The sequence below is a fragment of the Geotrypetes seraphini genome, chromosome 1, assembly GCF_902459505.1.
Source record: "Geotrypetes seraphini chromosome 1, aGeoSer1.1, whole genome shotgun sequence".
NCBI classification, from domain to species: domain Eukaryota; kingdom Metazoa; phylum Chordata; class Amphibia; order Gymnophiona; family Dermophiidae; genus Geotrypetes; species Geotrypetes seraphini.
The window spans coordinates 320,413,619-320,438,265 of NC_047084.1; the positions used below are offsets into that span (position 1 = coordinate 320,413,619).

Genomic DNA, 24,647 nt, shown 5'->3' on the forward strand with positions numbered 1-24,647 from the left:
CCTCTCGAGTATCGCCATATCCTTTTTAAGGTACGGCGACCAATATTGGATGCAGTACTCCAGATGCGGGTGCACCATCACACAATACAACAGCAGGATAACTTCTTTCGTTCTGTTTGCAATACCTTTCTTGATAATACCTAGCATTCTATTCGCCTTCTTAGAGGCAGCTGCGCACTGTGCCGACGGCTTCATTGTCTTGTCCACTATTACCCCCAAGTCCTTTTCTAGGGTACTTTCATCCATTACTAGCCCTCCCATCGTATAGCTGTACTTTGGGTTTCTGTTTCCTACATGCAAGACTTTACATTTCTCTACATTAAACTTCATCTGCCATCTCTTCGCCCACTCTTCTAGTTTGTTCAGGTCCCTTTGTAAATCCTCACAGTCCTTTTTAGTCCCAACTCCACTAAATAGTTTGGTGTCATCTGCAAATTTTATTACTTCGCACTTCGTCCCTTTTTCTAGATCATTTATAAATACATTGAACAGCAGCAGTACGAGTACCGACCCCCGCGGAACATCTCATGACATAAGAACATAAGAACTGCCATCTCCAGATCAGACCTTCGGTCCATTAAGTTTGGTGATCCGCACACGCGGAGGCCCAGCTAGGTGTACACCTGGCACAATTTTAGTCACCCATATCCCTCTATGCCTCTCGTAAGGAGATGTGCATCTAGTTTGCTTTTAAATCCTAGAACGGTGGATTCTGCAATAACCTCCTCTGGGAGAGCATTCCAGGTATCCACCACTCGTTGCGTGAAGCAGAACTTCCTGATATTTGTCCTGAACTTGTCCCCCCTTAGCTTCAGTCCATGTCCTCTTGTCCGTGTCACATTGGACATTGTAAATAATTGTTTTTCCTGCTCTATTTTGTCGATTCCTTTCAGTATTTTGAAAGTCTAGATCATATCCCCATTGCAGTCTCCTTTTCTCAAGGGAGAACAAGCCCAGTCTCTTAAGTTGTTCCTCGTATTCCAAGTTCTCCATACCTTTTATTAGCTTCGTTGCTCGTCTCTGCACCCTCTCCAGCAGTTTTATATCCTTCTTTAGGTTGGGAGACCAATGTTGGACACAGTATGGTCTGACCATTGCCCTATAAAGCGGCATTATAACTTTCTCTGATCTACTCATGATTCCTTTCTTTATCATGCCTAACATTCTATTTGCTTTCTTTGCTGCTGCCGCACATTGTGCTGACAGTTTCAGGGTCCTATCTATCAGTACACCCAGGTCCTTTTCTTGTTCGCTCTTACCCAGAGTTGCACCTGACATTCTATACTCGTGTTCCTTGTTCTTGCTGCCTAAATGCATTACTTTGCACTTTTCCACATTAAACTTCATCTGCCATTTCTCCGCCCATTTCTCTAACTGACACAAGTCACTCTGGAGTTCCTTGCCATCCTTCTGCAAACTGATTGCCCGACAGCTTTGTGTCGTCTGCAAACTTAATGATCTCACTGGATGTTCCTTCTTCTAGGTCATTGATGAAAATATTAAATAAGATGGGCCCAAGTATCAAGCCCTGGGGCACACCACTAGTCACTTTCTCCCAGTCTGAGAACTTCCCATTTATGCCCACTCTCTGCTTTCTGTTCTCCAGCCATTTGCCTATCCATCTTAATATATTTCCCTCTATTCCATGGCTTTGTAGTTTCCTGAGAAGTCTTTCATGTGGAATCTTGTTGAACGCTTTCTGGAAGTCCAAGTATATTATGTCCACCGGTTCTCCACTATCAATTTGTTTGTTCACGGTCTCAAAAAACTGAAGTAAATTCATCAAACATGAAGCCATGTTGACTGGCTCTCATCAGGTCATGTGTATCCAAGTGACGGACTATGCTATCTTTAATCAGTGCTTCATCCATCTTTCCAGGGACAGACGTAAGACTCACAGGTCTATGAGGAAAAAATAGCCCAGGAGGCCAAAAACTTCAAGCCCTTCTTTAGATACGTGAAAGGGAAAAAACCTGCAAAAGAGGCAGTGGGACCCCTGGACGACAAGGGAAGAAAAGGGTACATCAAGGAAGATAAACAAATCGCAGACAAACTAAATTCCTTCTTTGCGTCCGTCTTTACGAAGGAGGACACCTCAACAATACCTGAAGTGGAGAAACTGTTTACAGGAGAAATAAAGGACAGCCTCACCACAGTTGAAGTGAACTTAGATCAGATATACTACCAGATCGACAAACTTAAAAGTGACAAATCCCCTGGACCGGATGAAATTCACCCGAGAGTCTTGAAGGAATTGAAGGTCGAAATCTGAGAGTTACTGCAAAAACTTGCAAACCTGTCAATCAGAACTGGTCAGATACCAGACGACTGGAGGAAAGCGAACGTCACGCCAATTTTCAAAAAAGGATCGAGAGGAGAACCGGGCAACTATAGACCTGTGAGTCTTACATCTGTCCCTGGCAAGATGATTGAATCACTGATCAAGGATAGCATAGTTCAGCACTTGGACACACATGACTTGATGAAACACAGTCAACATGGATTCAGGAAAGGGAAATCGTGTTTGACGAATTTACTCCAATTCTTTGAGACCGTGAACAAGCAATTTGATAGTGGAAAGCCGGTGGACATAATATACTTGGACTTCCAGAAAGCATTTGACAAAGTTCCACACAAAAGACTTCTTAGGAAACTACAAAGCCATGGCATAGAGGGAGATATACAAAGATGGATAGGCAAATGGCTGGAAAACAGGAAGCAGAGAGTGGGCATAAATGGGAAGTTCTCTGACTGGGAGAAAGTGACTAGTGGTGTACCCCAGGGCTCGGTACTTGGGCCGATCCTTTTTAATATTTATATCAATGACCTGGAAAACGGAACATCCAGTGAGATCATCAAGTTTGCAGACGACACAAAACTCTGCCGGGCAATCAGATCGCAGGAGGACAGTGAGGAACTCCAGAGCGATTTGTGTTGGTTAGAAAAATGGGCGGAGAAATGGCAGATGAAGTTCAACGTGGAGAAATGCAAGGTAATGCATTTAGGCAGTAAAAATAAGGAATACGAGTACAGAATGTCAGGTGCAACTCTGGGAAAAAGTGAACAAGAAAGGGATCTGGGTGTACTGATAGATAGGACCCTGAAGCTGTCGGCACAATGCGCGGCAGCGGCAAATAAGGCAAATAGAATGTTGGGCATGATAAAGAAAGGAATCTCGAGTAGATCGGAGAAAGTTATAATGCCGCTTTATAGGGCAATAGTCAGACCCCACTTGGAATACTGCGTCCAACATTGGTCTCCCTACTTAAAGAAGGATATAAAACTGCTGGAGAGGGTGCAGAGACGAGCAACTAAACTAGTGAAGGGTATGGAGAAACTGGAATATGAGGATCGACTTAAAACACTGGGATTGTTCTCCCTTGAGAAAAGGAGACTGCGTGGGGATATGATCGAGACCTTCAAAATACTGAAAGGAATCGACAAAATAGAGCAGAGAAGATTATTTACATTGTCCAATTTGACACGGACAAGAGGACATGAAATGAAGCTAAGGGGGGGCAAGTTCAGGACTAATATCAGGAAGTTCTGCTTCACACAGAGAGTGGTTGACATCTGGAATACTCTCCCAGGGGAGATTATTGCGGAATCGACAGTCCTAGGCTTCAAAAGCAAACTAGATGCATATCTCCTTGAGAGAGGCATATAAAGATATGGTTGGCTATAAAATAAGCCAGGTGTATACCTAGCAGGGCCTCCGCGTGTGCGGATCGCCGGACTTGATGGACCGAAGGTCTGATCCGGAGATGGCGCTTCTTATGTTCTTATGTCTGTAGTTGACCGGTTCTCCTCTTGATCCTTTTTTGAAAATTGGCGTGATGTTCGCTATCTTCCAATCATCTGGTATCTGTCTAGTTCTAATTGACAGGCTGGCAAGTTTTCTTGTTCTTTTAAGACTCTCGGGTGAATTCCATCAGGTGCAGGGGATTTGTCGCTTTTAAGATTGTCGATCTGGTAGTATATCTGGTCCAAGTCCACTTCTTCTGTGGTGAGGCTGTCCTCTATTACTCCTTTGAACACTTTCACTGCTTCTGATATTGTTGCGGCGTCCTCCTCCAGTCAGAGTAGTGGCCCTTCACTCCTACCCGCCAACCAATTTTTGATCCATCTATGTATGTCTCCTTCCACCCCATGGTTCTTCAGTTTCCGTAGTAGGCGTTCATGAGGTACCTTGAAAAAGGCTTTTTAGAAATCTAAGTATACGATGTCTACGGGGTCCCCTTAGTCCATTCGTTTGTTAATTCCTTCGAAGAAGTGCAATAAGTTCGTTAGGCACGATCTTCCCTTGCAGAAGCCATGTTGGCTTGTTTTCATCAGTTTATTCCTTTCTAGATGCTGTCTTTTATTAGCGCTTCCGCCATCTTCCCCAGAACCGAAGTCAAACTTACCAGTCTGTAGTTCCCCGGGTCACCTCTTGATCCTTTTTTAAAGATGGGCGTAACATTTGCTATCTTCCAATCCTCCGGGATCACGCTTTTTTCAGGGATAGATTGCAAACCTGCTGTAGTAGTTCCACTATTTCCTCCTTTAGTTCTTTCAATACCCTAGGGTGGATTCCGTCCAGGCCCAGAGATTTGCCGGTTTTTAATCTATTTATCTGCTTATGTACATCCTCAAGGCTTACCTCCATGGATGTTAATTTTTTCTGTTTGATCTCCTTTGAAGATTTTTTCAGGTTCCGGCATGTTGGATGTGTCCTCTTTTGTAAATACTGACGAAAAGAACTTGTTTAGTCTATCTGCCACTTCTTTTTCTTCCTTCACTATTCCTTTCCTATCTCCGTCATCCAGCAGTCCCACCTCCTCCCTTGCCGGCTGCTTCCCTTTAACATATCTGAAGAACGGTTTGAAATTTCATGCTTCCCTGGCTAGCCTCTCTTCATATTCTCTTTTTGCTCTTCTAACCACACGGTGACATTCTTTTTGATGCTTCCTGTGTTCTTTCCAGTTCTCCCCAGTTTTGTCCTTTTTCCATTTCCGGAATGAATTTTTCTTATCTCCTATCGTTTTCTTCACTTCTTTAGTTATCCACGCCAGGTCTTTTGTTCGGCTCTTTTTGCATCCTTTTCTAAATCTGGGGATATACAGATTTTGCGCCTCGCTCACTGTGTCCTTGAATAAAGACCAGGCTTGCTCTACAGTCTGCAATTTCTTTGAGCTGTTCCTAAGTTTCTTCCTTACCATTACTCTCATCGCTTTGTAGTTTCCTTCCTTGAAGTTAAAAGTTGTCGCTGTGGTACTCTTTCCCTTCGATATTCCTACTTCAACTTTGAACTTGATCATATTGTGATCGCTGTTTCCCAACGGTTCCACTATTTCCACTTCCTTTGCAGGTCCTCTTAGCCCATTAAGGATTAGATCCATAGTGGCATTCCCTCTCATTGGTTCTCTGACAAGCTGCTCCATGAATCAGTCCTGTATAGCCTCCAGGAATCTGGTCTCCTAGCGCATTGTGAATTTCCAAGACTCCAGTCTATTCCAGGATAGTTGAAGTCTCCCATAATAATCATGTTACTGCTTTTGCATTCTCGCTTCATCTCGGCTTTCATGTCTTCATTGTTTGCTTCGGTTTGCCCAGGTGGACGATAGTACAGGCCCATCTTTATCTCGGGCCCTTTCCTTCCCGGTATTTTAACCCATAGTGATTCCAATTTGTTGGTCATCGCTGCTTTGTCCACTCTGGTCGAGTGTACGTTTTCCTTTATGTATAGGGCTATTCCTCCTCCTTTCTGATCTGACCTGTCTTCGCGATAAAGTTTGTACCCTGGCAGTGCTATGACCCATTTGTTTTCTTCATTCCACCATGTTTCAGAGACCCCAATAATGTCTAGGTTCTCTTTTTTTGGCCATGACTTCTAATTCTCCCATTTTATTTCTTAGGCTCCTTGCATTAGTATACATGCAGTTTAAGTCCTGGTATTTTTTTGGCTTCATTATCTTTTCCTGTGCTACGATCTTCTTGACTTGCTGTGATGCTACGATCATTTGACTTGCTGTGATGCAATGCCACCGATCTTATCCCAAAAGTGCCAAGAGAAGGAGACTGTGTGAAAAGGCTCTTCTGGTTAGAAAAATGTTGGCCTGAGACCCAGGGGGTACCAGGTTTAATTTTCACTGCAGCATTTTGTGACTCTGGCCAAGCCATCTTAATCTTGCATTGCCCCAGGTACAAAATAAGTATTTGATATGACATGTAAACTACTTTGATTGTAACCACAGAAAGGCAGATTCTGTGGTATAGCAAGTCCCGTTCCCTCAAATACAGAATGGGTACATTTTTCATCCAAATTTTCTAACATCTGTCAGTTGTAAGATTGTTAAAAGCGTAAAGTGGCAATGGCTTTGAATGCCTCTTTGTAAATAAGATCCTTTAAGATTGTTAAAGAATTTTGAAGGTTTTTTTAAAGACCAATGATTAGACATTTGAGCAATAACAGGAGGAGAAGGGATGGGATTTGATATACTGCCTTTCTGTGGTTACAATCAAAGCAGTTTATATATATTTGCATGGCCAATGGAGGGTTAAGCATCTTGCCCAGAGTCACAAGGAGCTACAGTAGGAATCCAATATAGCTCTTGAGGTACTCGGGGTGCTGCACTAACCATTAGGCTAATCCTCTACTCCTTTAACTGGCAGATGGTAAAACGGCTGCTCTGCGTAACTTGAGGTTGAACGAGAGCAACAGTGCCAAGTAAACAGGCATTTAGAGATGCAGATCTCCCATAAGAGCCATAGAAGACACAACAATGCTAAATAAAGGGTTAATATGAGATTCGTTCATTGGCTCTGTGCTGTTTGACCTCCCTGAACTATTGCCCATAAGGTCTGAGGACTTTTCCCCTCCTTTTCCATGAAACAAAAAGTGGAAGAAGTCTGGAATGGAACATGTTGATCCTCAATTCAAAATGCGCTTGACAAAATAGTTGAAATATAAGTGGTGTTTTTTTCACAACTGAAGACAGGAGCAAGTTGGTTCCTACGGAATTGAAATTATAAGTTTAAGTACTCATTAAATTAGGAGTAATGGTTACTGTGGTGGGCTGAGAACTACAGCTCCTTGTTACCCTGGGAAAGTCACTTAACCCTCCATTGCTCCAGGAAAAAAAACAACAACCCCCAAACAAAACCAGATTGTGAGCTCATAAGCTACTTTTGTTGTTGGTTTTTTTCATAGATTTGGCCTACCAAGGGAGTTAGTAGAAACAGTCGATTTTGAAACACTTTATTAAAGTTAATTAGCAATAATTATTTCTATTTGCAGCATGAAAACAACAAAACTTAATATACAGGAGCAAACATACACATAACAATCTAAACAGACCCCTGAATGACTACTTATAAATAAAACAACACCATGATAGCAGCCTTAGCCTGAAACCTCAGGAACTAGACAGCCCATAGATGAAGAGAACAAGAGAGCACTCGCTAAAGTTAGAAGGGAAAATATTCCGTACAAATGTAAGGAAGTTCTTCTTCAACCAGAAAGTGGTAGAAATTAGGAACGCTCTTCCGGAGGCTGTTATAGGGGAAAACACCTTCCAGGGAGTCAAGACAAAGTTGGATAAGTTCCTACTGGGACAGAACATACGCAAGTAAGGCTAGACTCAAATAGGGCACTGGTCTTAGACCTAAGGGCTGCCGCGTGAGCGGACTGCTGAGCACGATGGACCACTGGTCTGACCCAGCAGCGGCAAATCTTATGTTCTGCTGTATCAACCAAAGGCTTGAACAGAAGAAAAGTCTTCAGCAATTTATCTTTTTGCAAATGATCCTGCCCAGTGGTGTAGCAAGGGTAGGAGCCATCCCCTGCACCCTCCTCGCCATGTCCCATTCCTTCCCCACCCTTATATCACACTCGTGCCCTCCCTTCCCCCCGAACCTCTTTAAATATTTACTAGCGTGAGCAGCTTCTCTGGCCTGCTGTTGGCTTTCCCTCTGATGTCACTTACTGGCCCTGCGACCTGGAAGTGATTTCAGAGGAGAGCCAGGCTGGTCCAAGCAGCAGGCCAGAGAAGTTGCTCGCACTGACGAAGATTTAAAGAGATGTGGGGGGCAGAGAGGTGCCAGCTCCCCCACTAAGAAGGGTATGCTGCTCCACCCCCCTTATTATGCCACTGATCCTGCCTCAATCTCATTTCTGCCAAAAATGATCATACCACAGTAGAGCACTCACAGAGAAAGTTTTATTTCTAATGCCCTGCAATTAAATATGAAGGGATATACAACTGGTTAGATTCTGTCTGCGTGCAAAATAAATATCCAAACATTTAACAGAATGGGACCTCAAGAAACTCCTTCAAGCCTTTTTAAATTCAGTTATACTACTGGATTGACCACATTCTTTTGCAATAAATTCCACAGTCACCTGAAAAACTGCTTTCTTTTGTTTCAGAATGCAAAGTTCTTCCACTGGTAATCATGTGTTTAATGTGATTATTATTTTTTATGATTTCAATTATACATCACTTTGAGATGTTATGTGACCAGCAGAACATAAATAAAGAAAGGGGGAAAAAGATTTGCTAATAACGTCTCACCTATTAAAGTTAATTCAGAGAATGTCAATGTTCTTCTCCTTAGTGCTTTAAATGAATTGCGAAATAAATACAAAAAACCCAAGGAAGACATCCTACGGACAGACAAAGTAGAATGAGTGTGTAAACAGAGTACCTTAATCTGTGGATAAGACTTCTTATTCTTTTCACTTGAAGCACCAGGAAGTCCACCATGGGATGGTCCTTCGCACACATACCGGAAACGAAAGCCCCGCTGTGAAAAGAACAGATTGATAATAATTTGCCCAAGATATCAAATTTTCTCCATGGTAAAGACAGTACTGTTGCTACTATTTATCACTTCTAAAGCACTGAAAGGCATAGCCAGCGCTTTTATATGTGCATTTAACATGTAATAGATGGCCCCTGCTCAGAGACAGACAAACAGGACATATAGGGGTTGGGGAATTTCTCATAGAGAGAATGGTAAGATGGGCATACGTATCTTATGGTGAGTAGGAGTCAGGAGTTAAAAACAGCCTCGAAAAGGTGAGCTTTTAACTTGGATTTGAACACTGCTAGAGATGGAGCTTGATGTGATGACTCAGGCAGTCTGTTCTAGGCATACGGCACAGCAAGACAGAAGGGACAGAGGATGGAGCTGGCAGTGAGGGAGAAGGGTATGGTTAGGAGGGAATTAAATGATGAATGGAGTTCACGGGAGGGAGCAGAGAGGGAGATAAGTGAGGAGAGATATCGAGGGGCTACTGAGTGAATGCGCTTGTAGGTCAGTAAGAAGAACTGTATTTGGAAATATTGCTACTCTTTGGGTTTTGGCCAGGTACTAGTGACCCGGATTGGCCACCGTGAGAATGGGCTACTGGGCTTGATGGACCTTTGGTCTGATCCAGTAAGGCTATTGTAATGTTCTTATGGATGGGGAGTCAATGAAGTGATTTGAGGAGAGGGGTAATGTGAGTATGGCCGCTCTCATGAAACATAAGTTATGCTACAGAATTTTGAACAGATTGAAGAGGAGAAAGATGGTTAAGCAGAAGGCCAGAGAGAAGCAAGTTGCAGTAATCTAAGCAAAAGATGATGAGAGTGTGGATAAGGATTTTGGTAGTGTGCTCAGAGAGGAGTTTGGATTTTGGTAATATTATAGAGGAAGAAGCGACAGGCTTTAGTAGTTTGTTGGATCTAAGCAGAGAATGAGCGAGAAGAGGTTGTGAGCAGGCAAGACAGGGAGGATGAGAGTGTTGTCCACAGACACAGAGAATAGGGGGAGCAGTGAAGTAGGTTTAGGTGGAAAGATAAGAAGTTTGGTCTTAGCCATATTCAGTTTTAGGTGGTAGTGAGATATCCAGGCAGTAATGCCAGACAGGCAAGCTGAGACATGGGCCTGGATTCCCGTAGAGTTATCTGGTATGGAGAGGTAGACCTGGGAGTCATTAGCATAGAGGTGATACTGAAAACCATGGGAGGAGATCAGCACACCAAGTGAGATCAGAGGGAGAAAAGGAGAGGTCCCAGGTCAGAGCCTTGAGGTACACCAATTGATAGTGGGATAACAGCAGAGGAGGACATACTGAAAGTGTGGTGGGAGAGATAGGAAGAAAACCAGATGAGAACAGAACCCTTGAATCCCAGTGAGGACAGCATATCAAGGAGAAGGTGGTGGTCAACAGTGTCAAAAGCAGCAGATAGATCAAGAAAGATGAGGATAGAGTAGAGGCCTTTGGATCCGGCCAGGAACAGGTTGTTGGAGACTTTAGCAAGGGCAGTTTCCGTTGAATGTAGAGGGTGAAAGACTGATGGGTCAAGAATAGCTTGAGATGAAAGAAGTCCAGGCAGTGGCAGTAAGCAGCACGTTCAAGTAGCTTGGATAAGGAGAGGAGGGAGAAAGGGCAATAATTAAAGGGGCACATGAGGTCTCGTGAGGGTTTTTTGAGGAAAGTGAAACTACAGCATGTTTGAAGACATTGGGAACAGTTGCAGTGGAGAGTGATAGGTTGATGATGTGACAGATAGGAGGGATGACACAACCCCCTCCTTCCAACACACAAATTCTGAGGATTAACCAAGAACTAGAGAATGACACGGTGGCGGTTTACCCGCGGCTACCGTGTTTAGCCGCGGGTAACCCGCCAAAACGGGGAATGAAAAATAGCAGCCTTTGCGGGGACGGGGACAAGGCCATTCACCGCCCCGTGGAGCGGTGAATGGTCTTGTCACCGCAGTGAGGCATCAAGGATCGCGCTGTCCCCGCAGCCCCCACCCGCCCACCCGCACGCCGGCTCGATCGTTTAACCAGCTTCCTCTCTCCACCTCACCTTAGTTTGCCGGCTTTCTTTTTCGGCGACTGGCACGTTTTCAAGGAGCCGCGCATGCGCGGCTGCTCAGTATTCAATCTTCTGCTCTGACCCAATCGGAAACAGGAAGTTGCAGCAGAGCAGAAGATTGAACTTTGAGCAGCCGCGCATGCGCGGCTCTTTGAAAGCGTGCCGGTCGCCGAAAAAGAAAGCCGGCAAACTAAGGTGAGGTGGAGAGAGGAATCTGGTTAAACGATCGAGCCGGCGTGCGGGTGGGGGCTGTGGGGACCGCATGTTCCCGGCTCACACAAGGAAGGAGGGAGTGAAAGGGAAAAAGTTTCTCTTCCTTGGAAATAGATTCTGAAGTGACCTCAAAGAAGACCAGCACCAAATGTACAAGAAATCCCTTAAACAATGTCAAAAGAGCCCAAAAGAGAAAACTGCTACTGCCGTGAGACTCCATTATTGAAGGAATCAACTTGAAATCACAGTTCAAGAGACAGGAAAAGGTTAAATGCCTCATGGAATCTTCAGCCACAACACAAACCAAATTGTGAATGAAATCAGAGCAGACAGTAAGAATTATAAAATTGATGTCTAATGCTGAGGCATTAGAAATAATGCCTCAGCAATACAATTTTCAGAAGTTCTATTTGCTCATGGTAAGGGAGAAGAGAGACTGCTAGTGATGGTGGGGAGACTGAGAAGATATGAAAGAAGGGTGGTAGAAAGGAACAGATAGTAAAGGAGGGAGGGAAGGGTGGTGGTGGAAAGGAATAGAACAGACATTGAAAGAGGGTAGAGAGGAACAGACCCTGAAGGGAAATGTGGAAGGCAGAGTGGGGAGAAGACGCTGGAAGGGAAGAAGACAGATGCCAGACTATGGGGGAGCAGAGGGAAGAAGATGGGTGCTAGACCAATTGTGGGAGGGGGTGAAGGGAGAGGCACAGTAACAGCAAATGGAAGACGCAGAGAGAAGACACACAGTGGATGGAAGGAATTGAATGAGAAGATGTGGAAAGCAGAAACCAGACAACAAAGGTAGAAAAAAAAAATTCTATTTATTTATTTATTTTTTGCTTTAGGATAAAGTAGTAATTAGTTGTGTTGATAAAAATTTATAAACAAAGCCCTGCCAGCTGAACATCTCTTTCTCTCGTTCAGCAGCAGGAACTTTGATTTATAAGAAAGGAATAAGCTCAATATTGCAGTACTAAAGCTTATATGGATGCTGCGGGGACGGTGATGGGGCGGTGAATGGGATGGCAGTGGCGGTGACGGGGCGGTGAAAGGGAATGGCGGTGACGGTGACGGGGCGGTGAAGGGAACGGCGGTGACGGGGCGGTGCAGAGGATGGTGGGCCGGGGACGGTAGAGTGACGGGGACAGATTTTTTCCCCGTGTCATTCTCTACCAAGAACACATGAATTGCAGAGCGGTGCCCATAGTGATCATTCTTTCTAACTCACCCCCACCCCTTGCAACGGTCCTGACTAGAGCCTTACTCTGCAGCCCTGCCTGGAAGCAGTAAACAACATAAATCTGCAGTTCACTGTGGCCCCACCCATAATTTATAGGATGTTACTAAAATATTGCTGTTAGTTTTGCATTTTCATAACTACTTCTATTGTAGGAAAGAAGCAATAATGATATTTGGACTCTGAGCATATACTGTATGTCTCACTGAGTTACAGCCTTGATGATTTTGTAAGGAGGAGAGGCCTGGTGGTTAAAGCTGCTGCCTCAGCACCTTGAGATTGCGGGTTCATTCCCAGCACTGGTGCTTGTGATCCTGGGCAAATCACCTATTCCTCCATTGCCCCAGGTACCATACTTAGATTGTAAGACCACCAGGACAGATAGGGAAACGGGCCCAAATTCTCAAACTGCGCCGTGCGTTGAGTAGCAGTAGGAGCCCTACCACAGCTTAACTTAAGTGCTTTAATTGGTGTCAATCGACACAGTAATTGACCGCATCGTTTAAAACCAATTTAAAAAAAAAAAAAAAGTAGGTGCCAGGAAGCACTTGCAAAAAACAAGGACTCTGTAATCGCATCTACAGAAATGCCTAATGTCGCATAAGGTTAACGTAGGCATGGTTTACGCCGTAAATAATCTTAGGCACTGTTAGGCAACTCTCGTCAAAGGTAGGCGCAGGACATGTAGGCCTACAAAACCCTGGCCTACATTTCCGGCCCCTACCTTAGCTATGATTCTGCAAACAGTGCTGTACGCATGATTGACATGCGAGCGGCAGCATTTTTTTTAGGTTGCTGCTGATTGCAGTGCAGTTTGCAGAATCTGGCCCTTAAAGCAGTGTTCTTCAACCACCGGTCCATGGACCAGTGCCGGTCCACAGAAATTTCCTGCTGGTCCACAGGGCCAGCACATGCATCAAGCCCAACACAGTGTTCTTCAACCGCTGGTCCACGGTGTGATCGATGCGGCGTTATCTTCGAGCCAGCTCCCTCTTCCTAACTGATTCAGTGCAAAAGCCATGGCAGTGGCTCCTACAGGCATCCTGCGCCTGAACCGGAAGCCTTCTCTCTGATGTTGCAACGTCGGAGGGAAAGCGTCCAGATGAGGCACGGGACGTGCAAGGTGCAAATAGTACTATTATGGGGGCGTGGTCTGGGTGGGGGTCGAGATTGTGTAGAGATGGGCGGGGTCTGGCCCACGACTTAGCCCCGTGTTCTTCAACCGCCGGTCCACGGACAGATGCCGGTCCACAGAATAATTCTTTTATTTCTGCTGGTCCATAGGTGTAGAAAGGTTGAAAAACACTGCCTTAGAGTACCTGATCACTATTCACTGTAAACCAGTTAGATAAAAAAGTAGTATATAAATCATATACACATTTATAATTCAAGCAGAAAGTTAATTCCATAAGCTATGTTCTGCATACTTTTGAATTTTGCTGCTATTAGACAATCCTTATTACTAAGTCTTCTTGACTACTGTAATATTGTCTATTCAACAATCACAAAAAAAGAACTAGTGAGACTTGTATTAATACAGAACACAGCGGCTTGAAGAAATACGATCATGTCACACCCTTTTATTGCGAGCTACATTGGCTGCCTATGGAGGCTTGGGTACTGTTTAAGCTAGGTTGCTTCTGTCATAACGCTCTTTATGGTACAGCACCCTCCTTTATTTGGTTAATAGATTTTCTTTAGCTTCATACAAACAGAGCAGAAAAACCCATGCCCTGTTTAGCTTTCCTTCTGTTCAGGTTTGTAAAAACAAAAAATTTCTTAATCATACTTTAGCGTTTCAAGCAGCTTTTCAGGATAATGAATTTCGAACACTACTGTTCACAGTTTACTCCTACAAACATTTTGGAACACAGCTGAAGACCTATCTTTTTTCCAAGCACTTGTCTAATTAATTTATTCTATTCCCTGTATCATGTTTACTTTTTAATCTTTTGTAAACCGCGTTGAACTTACGGTTATGCGGTTAACAAGCACGATGTTAAGTTATATGTTATGTTACTTTTCAGTGATGTGAAAAAAAAAATACAACCAGAACTGGCGCTCAAATTCACAGTTGGCTATCAGATTTCACAACTCTATGTTCTAAACCACTGTTCTTCAACCGCCAGTACGCAGAAAATTCCTGCCGGTTCGCACAGGCCGTCGAGATCGACGCGGTTAAATTTCCTGCCCCGGTGGTGTTGACGGAAATCTGCTGCTCCTCCCAGCCTCAGGCGATCAAGACAGGCTGCCGATGTCGGGCATTCCCTCTGTGTCTCGCCTGTGCGGAAACAGGAAGTTGAAACAAAATAGGCGGGACTCAGAGAGAGAAGGTCCCAACATCGGCAGCCTGTCTTGATAGCTGCCCCTGCTGAGTTGCCAAAGAGGGCCGCAGGGAAAGTGCGGATGGAAGGGAGAGAGCTACAGGTGCAGGTAGAAGGGAGTTGGTCAACATGCGCGGGGGGGGGGGGGGGGTTCAACGTGTGGATTGGGGCCATCGGCAGCGTTTGTGCTGAGAGTCTACCCACGTGTGGAATACGGCGGGTAGAGGCCTCCGGCTCGTCTTGAGCGGCAGGACCTGCGGTACAACGCTGTTTATGCCGGCTTGGGGGGGTGCTGCGAATATGCAGGGCGCGCAGGAGCAAGATCATGGGGATCCATCGACAGTGGCTGTCTCCCCTCGCAGCAGCTCTTGTACTTGCCAGGGCAGTGATTCACTTCGGCAACTTCCCCTTTTCTCGGAGGCGGTAACGGACCCAAGACTGCCTAAGGAAATCACTGCTGCAGGCAAGTACTAAGAGCTACTGGAAGGAGAGGAAGCCACTGTTGGAGGCTGGGAAGCTGCAGGATAAAGGGAGAGCTGCTAATGGACCTGGAGGGAGGTACAATAGATGCTACTGGGAGGGGAGGAGGGATAGGGATGGGAAGAGAGTTATTGTTGGATAGGGGGAGGAGGGAAGGGAGAAGGAAAATAGGAAGGAAACAGCTTGCAGGGAGATTACAGGAGGGGAAAGGGGGTCAGGGTGCAATGGAGAGATCAGATGAGGGAAAGGGGAGAGACAGAGGAATGAGAAAGTAGAGAGAGATTGATGCTGGAAAGGGAGTCAGCAAAGAAATGAGAGAGGGATAAAGATGCTAGATCTGGTGTAGAAGAGATAAAAATGAAGAAAGCAGTGAAGCTGGAATGAATCATGTATAAAGGAGAGAGGAGGAACAGGCTGGATGGAAAGGGGAGAGGGGCATAGAAAGAAGTTAGATACATATGAAAGGGGGAGAGGGCAGAAAGTGGATGGAACGTGCAGATGCTGGATTGAAGAGACAGGGCAGATGCTGGAAAGAAAAGAGTGAAAAGAAGATGAAAGCAGAGACCACAAAAGAAAGAAAAAAATAATTGTATTTCTATTTTGTCATTAGAATATATCAGATTTGAAATATATATCCTGCTAGAGACATAACTGGGGACTGCAAAGCCCAGGCAGTCCTTCTTTAGCTTCCAACTGGCTTAGGACTCTCTCTGACCAGGGGGCACTCCCCTAACACTATTCCTGTCATGTGTGACTTCAGTATTCTGTTAGCATGATATTTCTGTGTAGCATTCTGTAATAATTTGGCTTGTTCAGTTTTTTTGATAGTAGAAGGGATATATGTGAAGGGGAGGGGAGACAGGAGTTTTGTTGGTCCTTGCTCTGTACATTTATATTTATAAAATGACAATTGTACAGAATATTGTTTCTTTTTATACTTTAATAAAATACGTTCAATATAAAATCATAACTGAGGCTTGTGCGGATGGGATCAGATGGTTTGTGGGGACCGAGCATGTGGAGACGTGGCGGAAATGTGTTTTTTTATTTCGGTCTTAGTAGTTTGCCGGTCCACAAAATAATTATTTTATTTCTGCCTGTCCACGGGTGTAAAAAGGTTGAAAAACACTATTCTAAACCACCAAGTGTCATTGTGAGAGTTTACTTTTAAGGAAAAACTTAATACAGAGTTTTAAGAGTGAAAGTTACTCAATTCTGGACAAATTTAAGCTGCAAAGGTTTTCCTTATTATATACACTATGCTCTTCTAGATACCACACATATTATTCATTTTTTCTGAAAATGACTAGATTACCACACCTATATTGTTCTCAGGTTCAAAATTTGTTGCTGATGCACACTTTCACTTGCATACTCCACTGTAGAGAGTTGCACAGGGCCAGAAATGTTACCCTTCCTCACCTATCCCCAATGGAATCTAACCGATACCCACCCATACCTGCCAAGATCCATTTCACCCCACCCATACCCACAGGAATCAATGCTATTATTTACTTGCTTGCAGCCTTCTGTTTCTTCCCAAGCCCAACAGCATCCTGTGGTTTTTGGGATGGTGTTCCAAACTTCAGTATGGTATTCTAATTGGCTCTCTTAGCACATTCCAAGCCTCATTCTCGAGTCACCAGAGATTTTGACTACAATCCCACAAGAATTCCATGGCCCCAACCCTCCCTCTGGCATCACTTCCTGTTCACAGGACCAGGAAGTATCATCAGAGAGTAGGCTCAACCGACGTGAGCAGTGGGTAGGAGACCATGCTCGCTGCTGGTGAAGACTAGAAACATCCCATGAATCTACTCCCCAAACTGCCAGAACCCTTTGAGCAACTCCTGCACCTCTCACTCCTACCTATAGTACCCAGTGGTAGCTCTCTCTAGTGGGAAGGAAGAGGGAATCCCAATTGTTCATACTTCATCAGACACCTGGGTGGAAAATATCTCTTCTGAACCCTAGCTATAGACTACTACTAAGGGTGAAACTGCCAAATAATTTTGAACCTGAATGCCTGCAGAGAAGGAACATCTGGGGATTGCTCCTGCTCCCCACTAGATCACCAGGGAGGGCCTGGAATTGGGGGAGTTCTTGCTTGGAAAAGGGAGGGAGGCTAGGGGGATGTTTGCATTGTTCAGGAGAAGGGGAACTTAACTGATCTGGGGAGGCCAAACTGATTAGGAATGGGATTAGGGATGAAGAGATATGTGGATGTTGGGAGCAGTGATTTAAAAAAGCTGTTTCCAACAACCTCATTTGGGAGGGCAAGACACTCTCCACCTCCCCCCTCAAACACACACACTGTTCCTGCTGGGTTCGCTGGCAAATACACTTGTATTTGTTGATGTCCTTCCGGATATTTAGAAAAGGCAGAGCATTCATAAAATACAGGGGGAATTGTATATGTCCCTGACCTGGACACCTCAATTTTCCTCTTCACGACCTAACATGGGCCTTCACATATAACAAATACAGTGTTCTTTACATACAATCTTGATTTTGTTTTCCTTTTTCACTCAGTGGTGCTTTCTTTTCCTTTCAGTCTACTCATAATAAAGGCTGAAATTCTGGTGCTTTGAGCCTTCCCCTAACCCATTTGCACCTGTACCATGGCCTTTAAATTTGGCTGCTAGATATCATCCTTAATGATGACCAGGAATCCCTCCCTCCCAATTCCCATTTCCCTCTGTAGCATTCCCAATTCCATCCGACCTGGGAGGAGGGGAGGTGGAAGACTAAAGGTGCAAGTTGAACCAAGGATTTTTCATATGAGCTGCACTGCCACTGAGCTACTGGATTGGCCAGCCTCCCTCCCTTCCTATCCCTTTCTCCCCATATTTTCTACTGACATAATTAACAGGTCACATGCAGAAATAGCCCTTGAATGCAAAAAGAATTTCTCCCTTACCTGCTTTGGCTGCTCTGTGATTTGAATGTACGGCCCATCTGTGGATCATAAAAAGAGGAAATCATAAGGTCTAGAAGTATGACAATACAGTACATGACAAAAACCATAAAAACACAATGTTAGCCATTTCATAAAGAGACATAAAATGAGATAGACATTTGGGAGTCCAATAAGAAAATCTCCCAAGGAAGCTGCAGTCATTCTAACTAAGCCTATTTGCAAAGGGAACAGGTGCAACAGTACACAGCAGAAATAAAACACATGGAAACTGATTATTCAGTCTCTGCACACAATCTCCTTCACTTGTCCCCTCTCTTCCATTATTTGTATATGTACTTTTACCCCTAAGGCAAAGAGTCAGCCCACAATTTCACATGGATGCATATGGGTTTATCTACCTAAGTCGCTGTGGAAGTTGAATTCTACAAATCAACAGGCCTGGAGCACTGATACACCTCTTTACTGGAAATATCAGGAAATCTGTCATCAGAAAGTCCCTAGAATACCTGCTCTCTTTTTGCACGTATACATGACTGTAAATCACAGAGAGAGAGGCTGGGCCTTACTAAGTGGCTGCTACAAGATTAACATTATGGGCTCCTTTTACTAAGCTGTGCTAGTGGTTTTAGCGTGCACTAAATTGCCCCGCGCGCTAGACGCTAATGCCACCATTGGGCTGGCGCTAGTTTTTGGCACCTAGCGTGGGGTTAGCACGCGCTAATCTGCAACGCGTGCTATAAACGCTACCGCAGCTTAGTAAAAGGAGCCCTTTGTCACACTCACAATATGCAACAAGGGTTACGTCTGTGAAAATTTCTCATCCTTTTACCTTACTTGAAAAAAACAAACAAACCTCTAATTAGGATTCCTCTAATTAGGCCGTTGGGTCCAGATTCTATAAGAGACGCCTAAAGTTAGGTGCCTAGATTGGCGTGCCTAGGCAATCCAGGTGTCTTAACGTAATTTTTTTCACTGGCGTTGATAATTGAAAGCACAATTAAAAGCCAGTTTTGAAAAATTAATTAGCCAGTAGACACCAAACTCGTTAGGCGCCATTTATAAAATCAGGGTCTTTGTGCATACTAAGGGCTCCTCTTTTAAAGTGTGCTTACTGCAGCTGAAAAGGGCTTACCATAGGATGCACTGAAGCATCCCACACTAAGTTCCAAATGTGCGCGTAGAAACTATGGGCTCCTTTTATGAAGGTGCGCTAGGGTTTTTAGTGCACACACTGGATCAGTGCGCGCTAGCTGAAAAACTGCCGCCTGCTCAAGAGGAGGCAGCAGCGGCTAGCGCGCGGGGCATTTTAGCGCGCGCTATTCCGCGCGTTAAGGCCCTAACGCACCTTCGTAAAAGGAGCCCTATGTGATAAAAAATATTAAGAATAGAAACAATTTCTTTTCAAACTAAGCAGATTCATTCAACATCTTTTTTTTTTTTAATATCTTTATTCATTTTTAATACTTTCACGAAGTGAATACAAGAAAAATACATTTTACACTTTATACATCACTTAAAATACTTCATCAATCACTATATAATAATTTTTGATGGGAAAATGTGTTGATCAACATCTTTTTTTCTTCAAAACATCGTCAAAAATTTTTTTTCTTCTTTCTTACTTCTTGCTTGTCTTTATAACAAACACCTCATACTTCCAAGAAGAAGAACCTCAATAATTTAAGCAGAAATAACGAGGGAGATGATATGAAATTCAATGAGATGAAATAAAGTAAAGTGAGGAAACCTCAAGTGCTCGCAGCAGTTAAATGACTAGAACTAGTCTAAAGCGTAACTGCCTAATGAGAGCTATCATCGATTCCAACACTCTCCTTCTAGGCTAACTGTACCAAAATTTCATTCGCTGATGTAGATATATTAAAGGTACTTAGATTATGGAAGCTTTAGAGCAGAGGTGTCCAACCTGCGGCCCAAAGGCCGCATGCGGCCCCATGAAGTATTTTGTGTGGCCCCGATCGAGGGCAATGCAGTGTTTTCCTCTGCTGCCCCTGGGTGTTTACCGTCTTGCCTGCTCCCTCCTCTGTCTTGCTGCAGCGTTTGCGCATTTTTGCGGCCCCAGAAAAATTTTTTCCGGCCAATGCGGCCCAGGGAAGCCAAAAGGATGGACACCCCTGCTTTAGAGATTCTTTTATTCCTTGTTGAGGTGATTGGAAATCTAATATAGCAAGAGATTGATGGTCACATGCTCAGGTGAAATAGTAATCACATATATTTATAGAATCTTAAAAAAATCCAGGCAGATGGCAATCCAAGGCTCCCGAGTCCTCAGCACATCTGATAGCCACCCCCCTAAACTTTTAGGCCCGAAGCATATGTCTAATTTGCCTGTGATTTAATTCGGCTCTGGTAATAGCAGTCATGAGCCCTTTAGGGTAAGTGTCTACTAAGGATACGGTACAGTGTCTACTCATTCCTCTCCTCAGAATAACTCAAGCTGTTTCAAGTTGGCTGAAGGTCATCTGTGGACTACAATCTTCAACTCTTGCAAGCAGATTTTCTATTGGCTTCAGGTCTGATCTTTGACTGGGTCACGCAGGGCTTTCATTTACTTCTTGCTGAGCCACACCAGTCTTGCTTTTGCTTTATGTTTAGCAATGTCTTGCTGAATGGTGAATGCTCTCCCCCAGTATTTATTTTTTTACTTTATTTTTATTGTATTTTTAATATAATCACCCAAGTATATAGAAAACTTGCTACGGAAAAAATGACCAGTACAAATATTTAGAAGAAATAGCTTAAAAAATTAAACTTAACCTTTGTTTTTCACTACTTCCCAAAATACAGAGGGACTCATTTATTTCACAAGACACAAGAAATATAATACCCAAAAATGATGAAAAGAAAAAAAAAAATTCATCTATAATAGTGAGAGCTATCCTGCTTCTTACGGTTCAATAGCTCCCTGTCTCACAGGTGAGCTAGAGGCAGACAAAGCCCCAGCTTGAGACTGGAGGAACTTAGATGCCACAAAGGGAGGCAAGAGTTGAAGTTCATTAAATGTAGAGAACTCCCTGTTATTTAAACAAACATTTACAAGGATAACGCACATACAGAACCCTTCCCCCAACCATGAACCTAATTTTGACACTGCCAGTTTCAATAATAAAAATGAATACCTTCTTTTCTGAGTATCTTTAAAAACATCTGGGAATATCTGTACTTTAGCACGAAGGTAGTATCCTTAGCATGGAAAATTTTTTTTTTTTAAGAAGACAGTCTCTAGCAGGGTCCAAAACACAAAAACAAAGTCGAAAACACAGGGTCTAGATCAGATCTCTGAAGCAATTTGGTCAAGTCACAATTGCTGAGCCAATAGCTCATAAATATTTTTATTTCTACTAAGAGGACTGACTGAAAGAGGGCTGTCTCATGCAATACAGACTGACCCACTTCAGAGACAGACTCCTCGTGAGGGCAACTGTTAAGCACTGGAAACCCCAGCTTTACAAGATTTATTTATAACCACATGAAAGGTGTAGGAGGAGCTTTCACTAATGGCCCATGAAGTAGGTATGTGCTGAAGGTATGTTTTTGATAAACGTTATGTCAAAGATTAAATAAACTTGAAACTATATCTGGTGTGTGCTTCTCACATTGGGTCTTACTACTTTTATTGTCTTTGCAATCAAAGACGCCATCATTATCAAAGCATTTCTCCTATTTTGTTTTTATGGGGCAAATGCCCTCCTGCAGCCTGAGAACATTGTGGAACTGGGTTCAATTCCCGTTGCAGCAACTTGCGATTCCTGGCAAGTCACTTAACTGCTGCAAAATATGTACCTGTCTGTTAATATGTAGAACGCTTTGACTGTAGCCACAGACAGGCAGTATGTCAAATCCCATCCCCTTCCCCCCTTGCTTTATAAATCTAGATCAAACTTTGTATCTGAGGGGAGGGAGACTTTATGTGACTTGCCCAAAGTCACAATGAAAATCAGTGAAATCTGAATCCTGGCTTCCCAATTCTCAGCCTAATATGCTAACCTGTATTCTACTTCACTGGACACAAATATCACGCTCAGCAGTCAATTCTGCAATTTTGGTTATTAAACAGAAATTTGACCACTGGGGAGGCATATCAAACATAGCTTGCTCAATATAGAGGCATTATCAAATAACAAAATGACCGTCTCCTGACTCACATCAACGCTGGATTGCAGAAAATTTTTCTGCTTCTTATAATAAACTTGAATCATCAGGAATAACACCCAAATTGTGTCAGCATTACTCATTGCTACAGAGCACTGATGGTGATGGGCAGTGAGGAAATAGCATTTACTCATATACAAAGTAATTACCGCTTAATATGAAAAATACACTGTGTAGGTATCATAATCCTATTCAGGAAACCAGGCCTCAGATTCGGAGCATACGCAAAGTCCTATCATGGACTAGACGGTCAGCGTATTCTTACAGCTCCATACTCTAGTCATAGGCCAAATAGCTTAAATTTGATTTTTTGATACTTTTCTTAAGTGAAGCTTAAATATTGTGATTAAAAGTCCAAAACTTTTAAAAGTGAAACTTAAATTCAATCGTATAAAGTTTAAGATTGAACCATATACAAAGTGTATTATTTATTTAATAGGCAGCTAAGTTACTTATCTCAAGCAGTTTTTCTTTGTGGCTTTCACATCCGATTCTTTATTTAGCCTATTTAATGGCTAAGCCGACGCAGCCAGCGTTTCGTGGACATCATTGTTGGTCCACTGCGTCAGGGCCAATAGCCAAAAGATATTAAATGCTTTATAACTGCCAAATTTCTCAAAACAGTGAGGAAATAGCCTCATTCTGAAACACCTACACAACACACTGAATAAACCAATGAATCATGAACCCAGGGAAATAAATTACTGAATACAAAGAACTTGGCATAATTAAAATTTTACACTTTTTTTTTAATACCAAAAAAGTGTCAAAGTTTTGAACAACAAAAAACAACCCCAAAATAAAATAACAATACAGATTTAGGAATAAAAGGATTAAAGAACAAAAAAAAAAAAAAGTTGACAACTGAAAAATTAAGAAATCAAGCCCAGCCTAAAATGAGGCTTATCCTCTTTAATTTCCTGGGCATTACCAAAGGAACAGTGTTGCAATAGGGTATGCCTTACACACTATTTCAGCCAGTAGCTAGTTAGTTATAACAAACAGAGAAAGCATACTGAAAATAGCTTATGGGATTCTTTCCAACATCTATGTATCTCTCTGCCTTGCAACGGTAAACTATGGATGGTTTGAGTGAAGCAGTTCCGAAAACGTGGAGTACTTGGGTACAAACAACAAAATGAAACAAATATCAAGTCATCCGATGTCACTGTCAACTGATTTCAAAAGATGCAGAAATGTCGGAGGGATCCAAGACAGCATCCATTGAGTAAGATGCTGTACCTTAGCTCCTACGGTTGAGGGTTTTTACTTGCTGTTTCTCTATTGGCCTGTACCGTTGCAATAGTCAAGAGGAAAGGGAAGACCACTACACCTCAGTTTGCGGTGATGTCAGGTGGAGCTGAAGCTTTGGGTGTTTTAAAGCCAGGAATGGAGTGGGAGCTGCACCCCAGCTTGAACCTCCAAAGTAGCTAAGGCAGAACCGGAAGTTATCCGGGTACTGCTGATATTTAGTGCTGGAATTTGAATAATCTGGGCAAATTAAGCCAGACCAATAGCCCAGGGTTGAAAAATTCAGATATAGAAAAATTTGTCATGGCTAGCATTAAAAAAAAAAGCTAACTGCTGCGGGTTAAATATTACCATTTTGAGAAATTAAAAGAGCTGCTGGAAGGGAAGGAGATACCCCTGACATCAGAGGAGGGATGGGACTGCGGTAGAGCGAATGTGGTGCTGAGGACGATGGCAGCCTGCAAAGATTGCTGCAGCACCGCAATCCTCTCTGCAGGCTGCCGATTATCTTAAGGTAAGAGTGGGGAGACCAGGGGGGAAGCCAGAGGATGCTGCAAAAGGCCAAGGCAGCACTTCCCGATTCCCCCTCCCCCCCTAAATCAGCAGCAGAAAGCCAGCAAGAAGCAGCGCTGCCGCTCCTGCTTTAGGGGGCGAGGGGGGAGGATTGGTAACCGAATTAGTGAGGCCAATTTTTTTTAAAAACAAATCAATTTGAATCAATTCACCCAATTCGAATTGGTGAATCGATTCGAATCGGAAATCGGGCAGCACTACTGCAAACTCTGCACATGGTTACTTCGGGTGTTATGTAACGCACAATCCAGGAACCATATGCAGCATTTGCAGAAAAGACAGACCCCTGGGGAAGGCTTATATTGCCGCAACATGGCCCATGTTGGGTCTAGGTTCCGTATTTCGTATTCTAAACTCCTGGGTTCAAGGACTGGCTCCACTTGGTGTACTTTGTGGATGTTCCTGCTTCTTTTGTGAAAGCCTGGTCTTTTGCTTCTGACTTTGGGATCGCTGTTTTTACAGCGTGCCCTTTCAGCGGTTTTGTGGATTGTGCAGAGTTAAATGATTTGCCTAGTCACAAGGAGCTAGAGTGGGAACTGAACCTAATTTCCCTAATTCTTAGACTGCTGCACTAACCATTACGCTACTCCTCCATTCCTAGGAAAATATATTACATCTAGATAACTA

At 43.5% G+C, this 24,647-nt stretch overlaps 1 protein-coding gene across 1 annotated transcript in view; it reads right to left on the reverse strand.

Moving 5' to 3' along the window:
- Positions 1 to 24,647, reverse strand: part of NFKB1 (nuclear factor kappa B subunit 1) — a 216,852-nt gene that overhangs the window by 106,779 nt on the left and 85,426 nt on the right. The window contains exons 4-5 of the mRNA XM_033935869.1: positions 18,027 to 18,064; positions 8,689 to 8,787 (exon numbers count right to left, since the gene is read on the reverse strand). Of these exons, the coding sequence (XP_033791760.1) occupies positions 8,689 to 8,787; positions 18,027 to 18,064 (137 nt within the window). The remainder of the gene's footprint in view (positions 1 to 8,688; positions 8,788 to 18,026; positions 18,065 to 24,647) is intronic.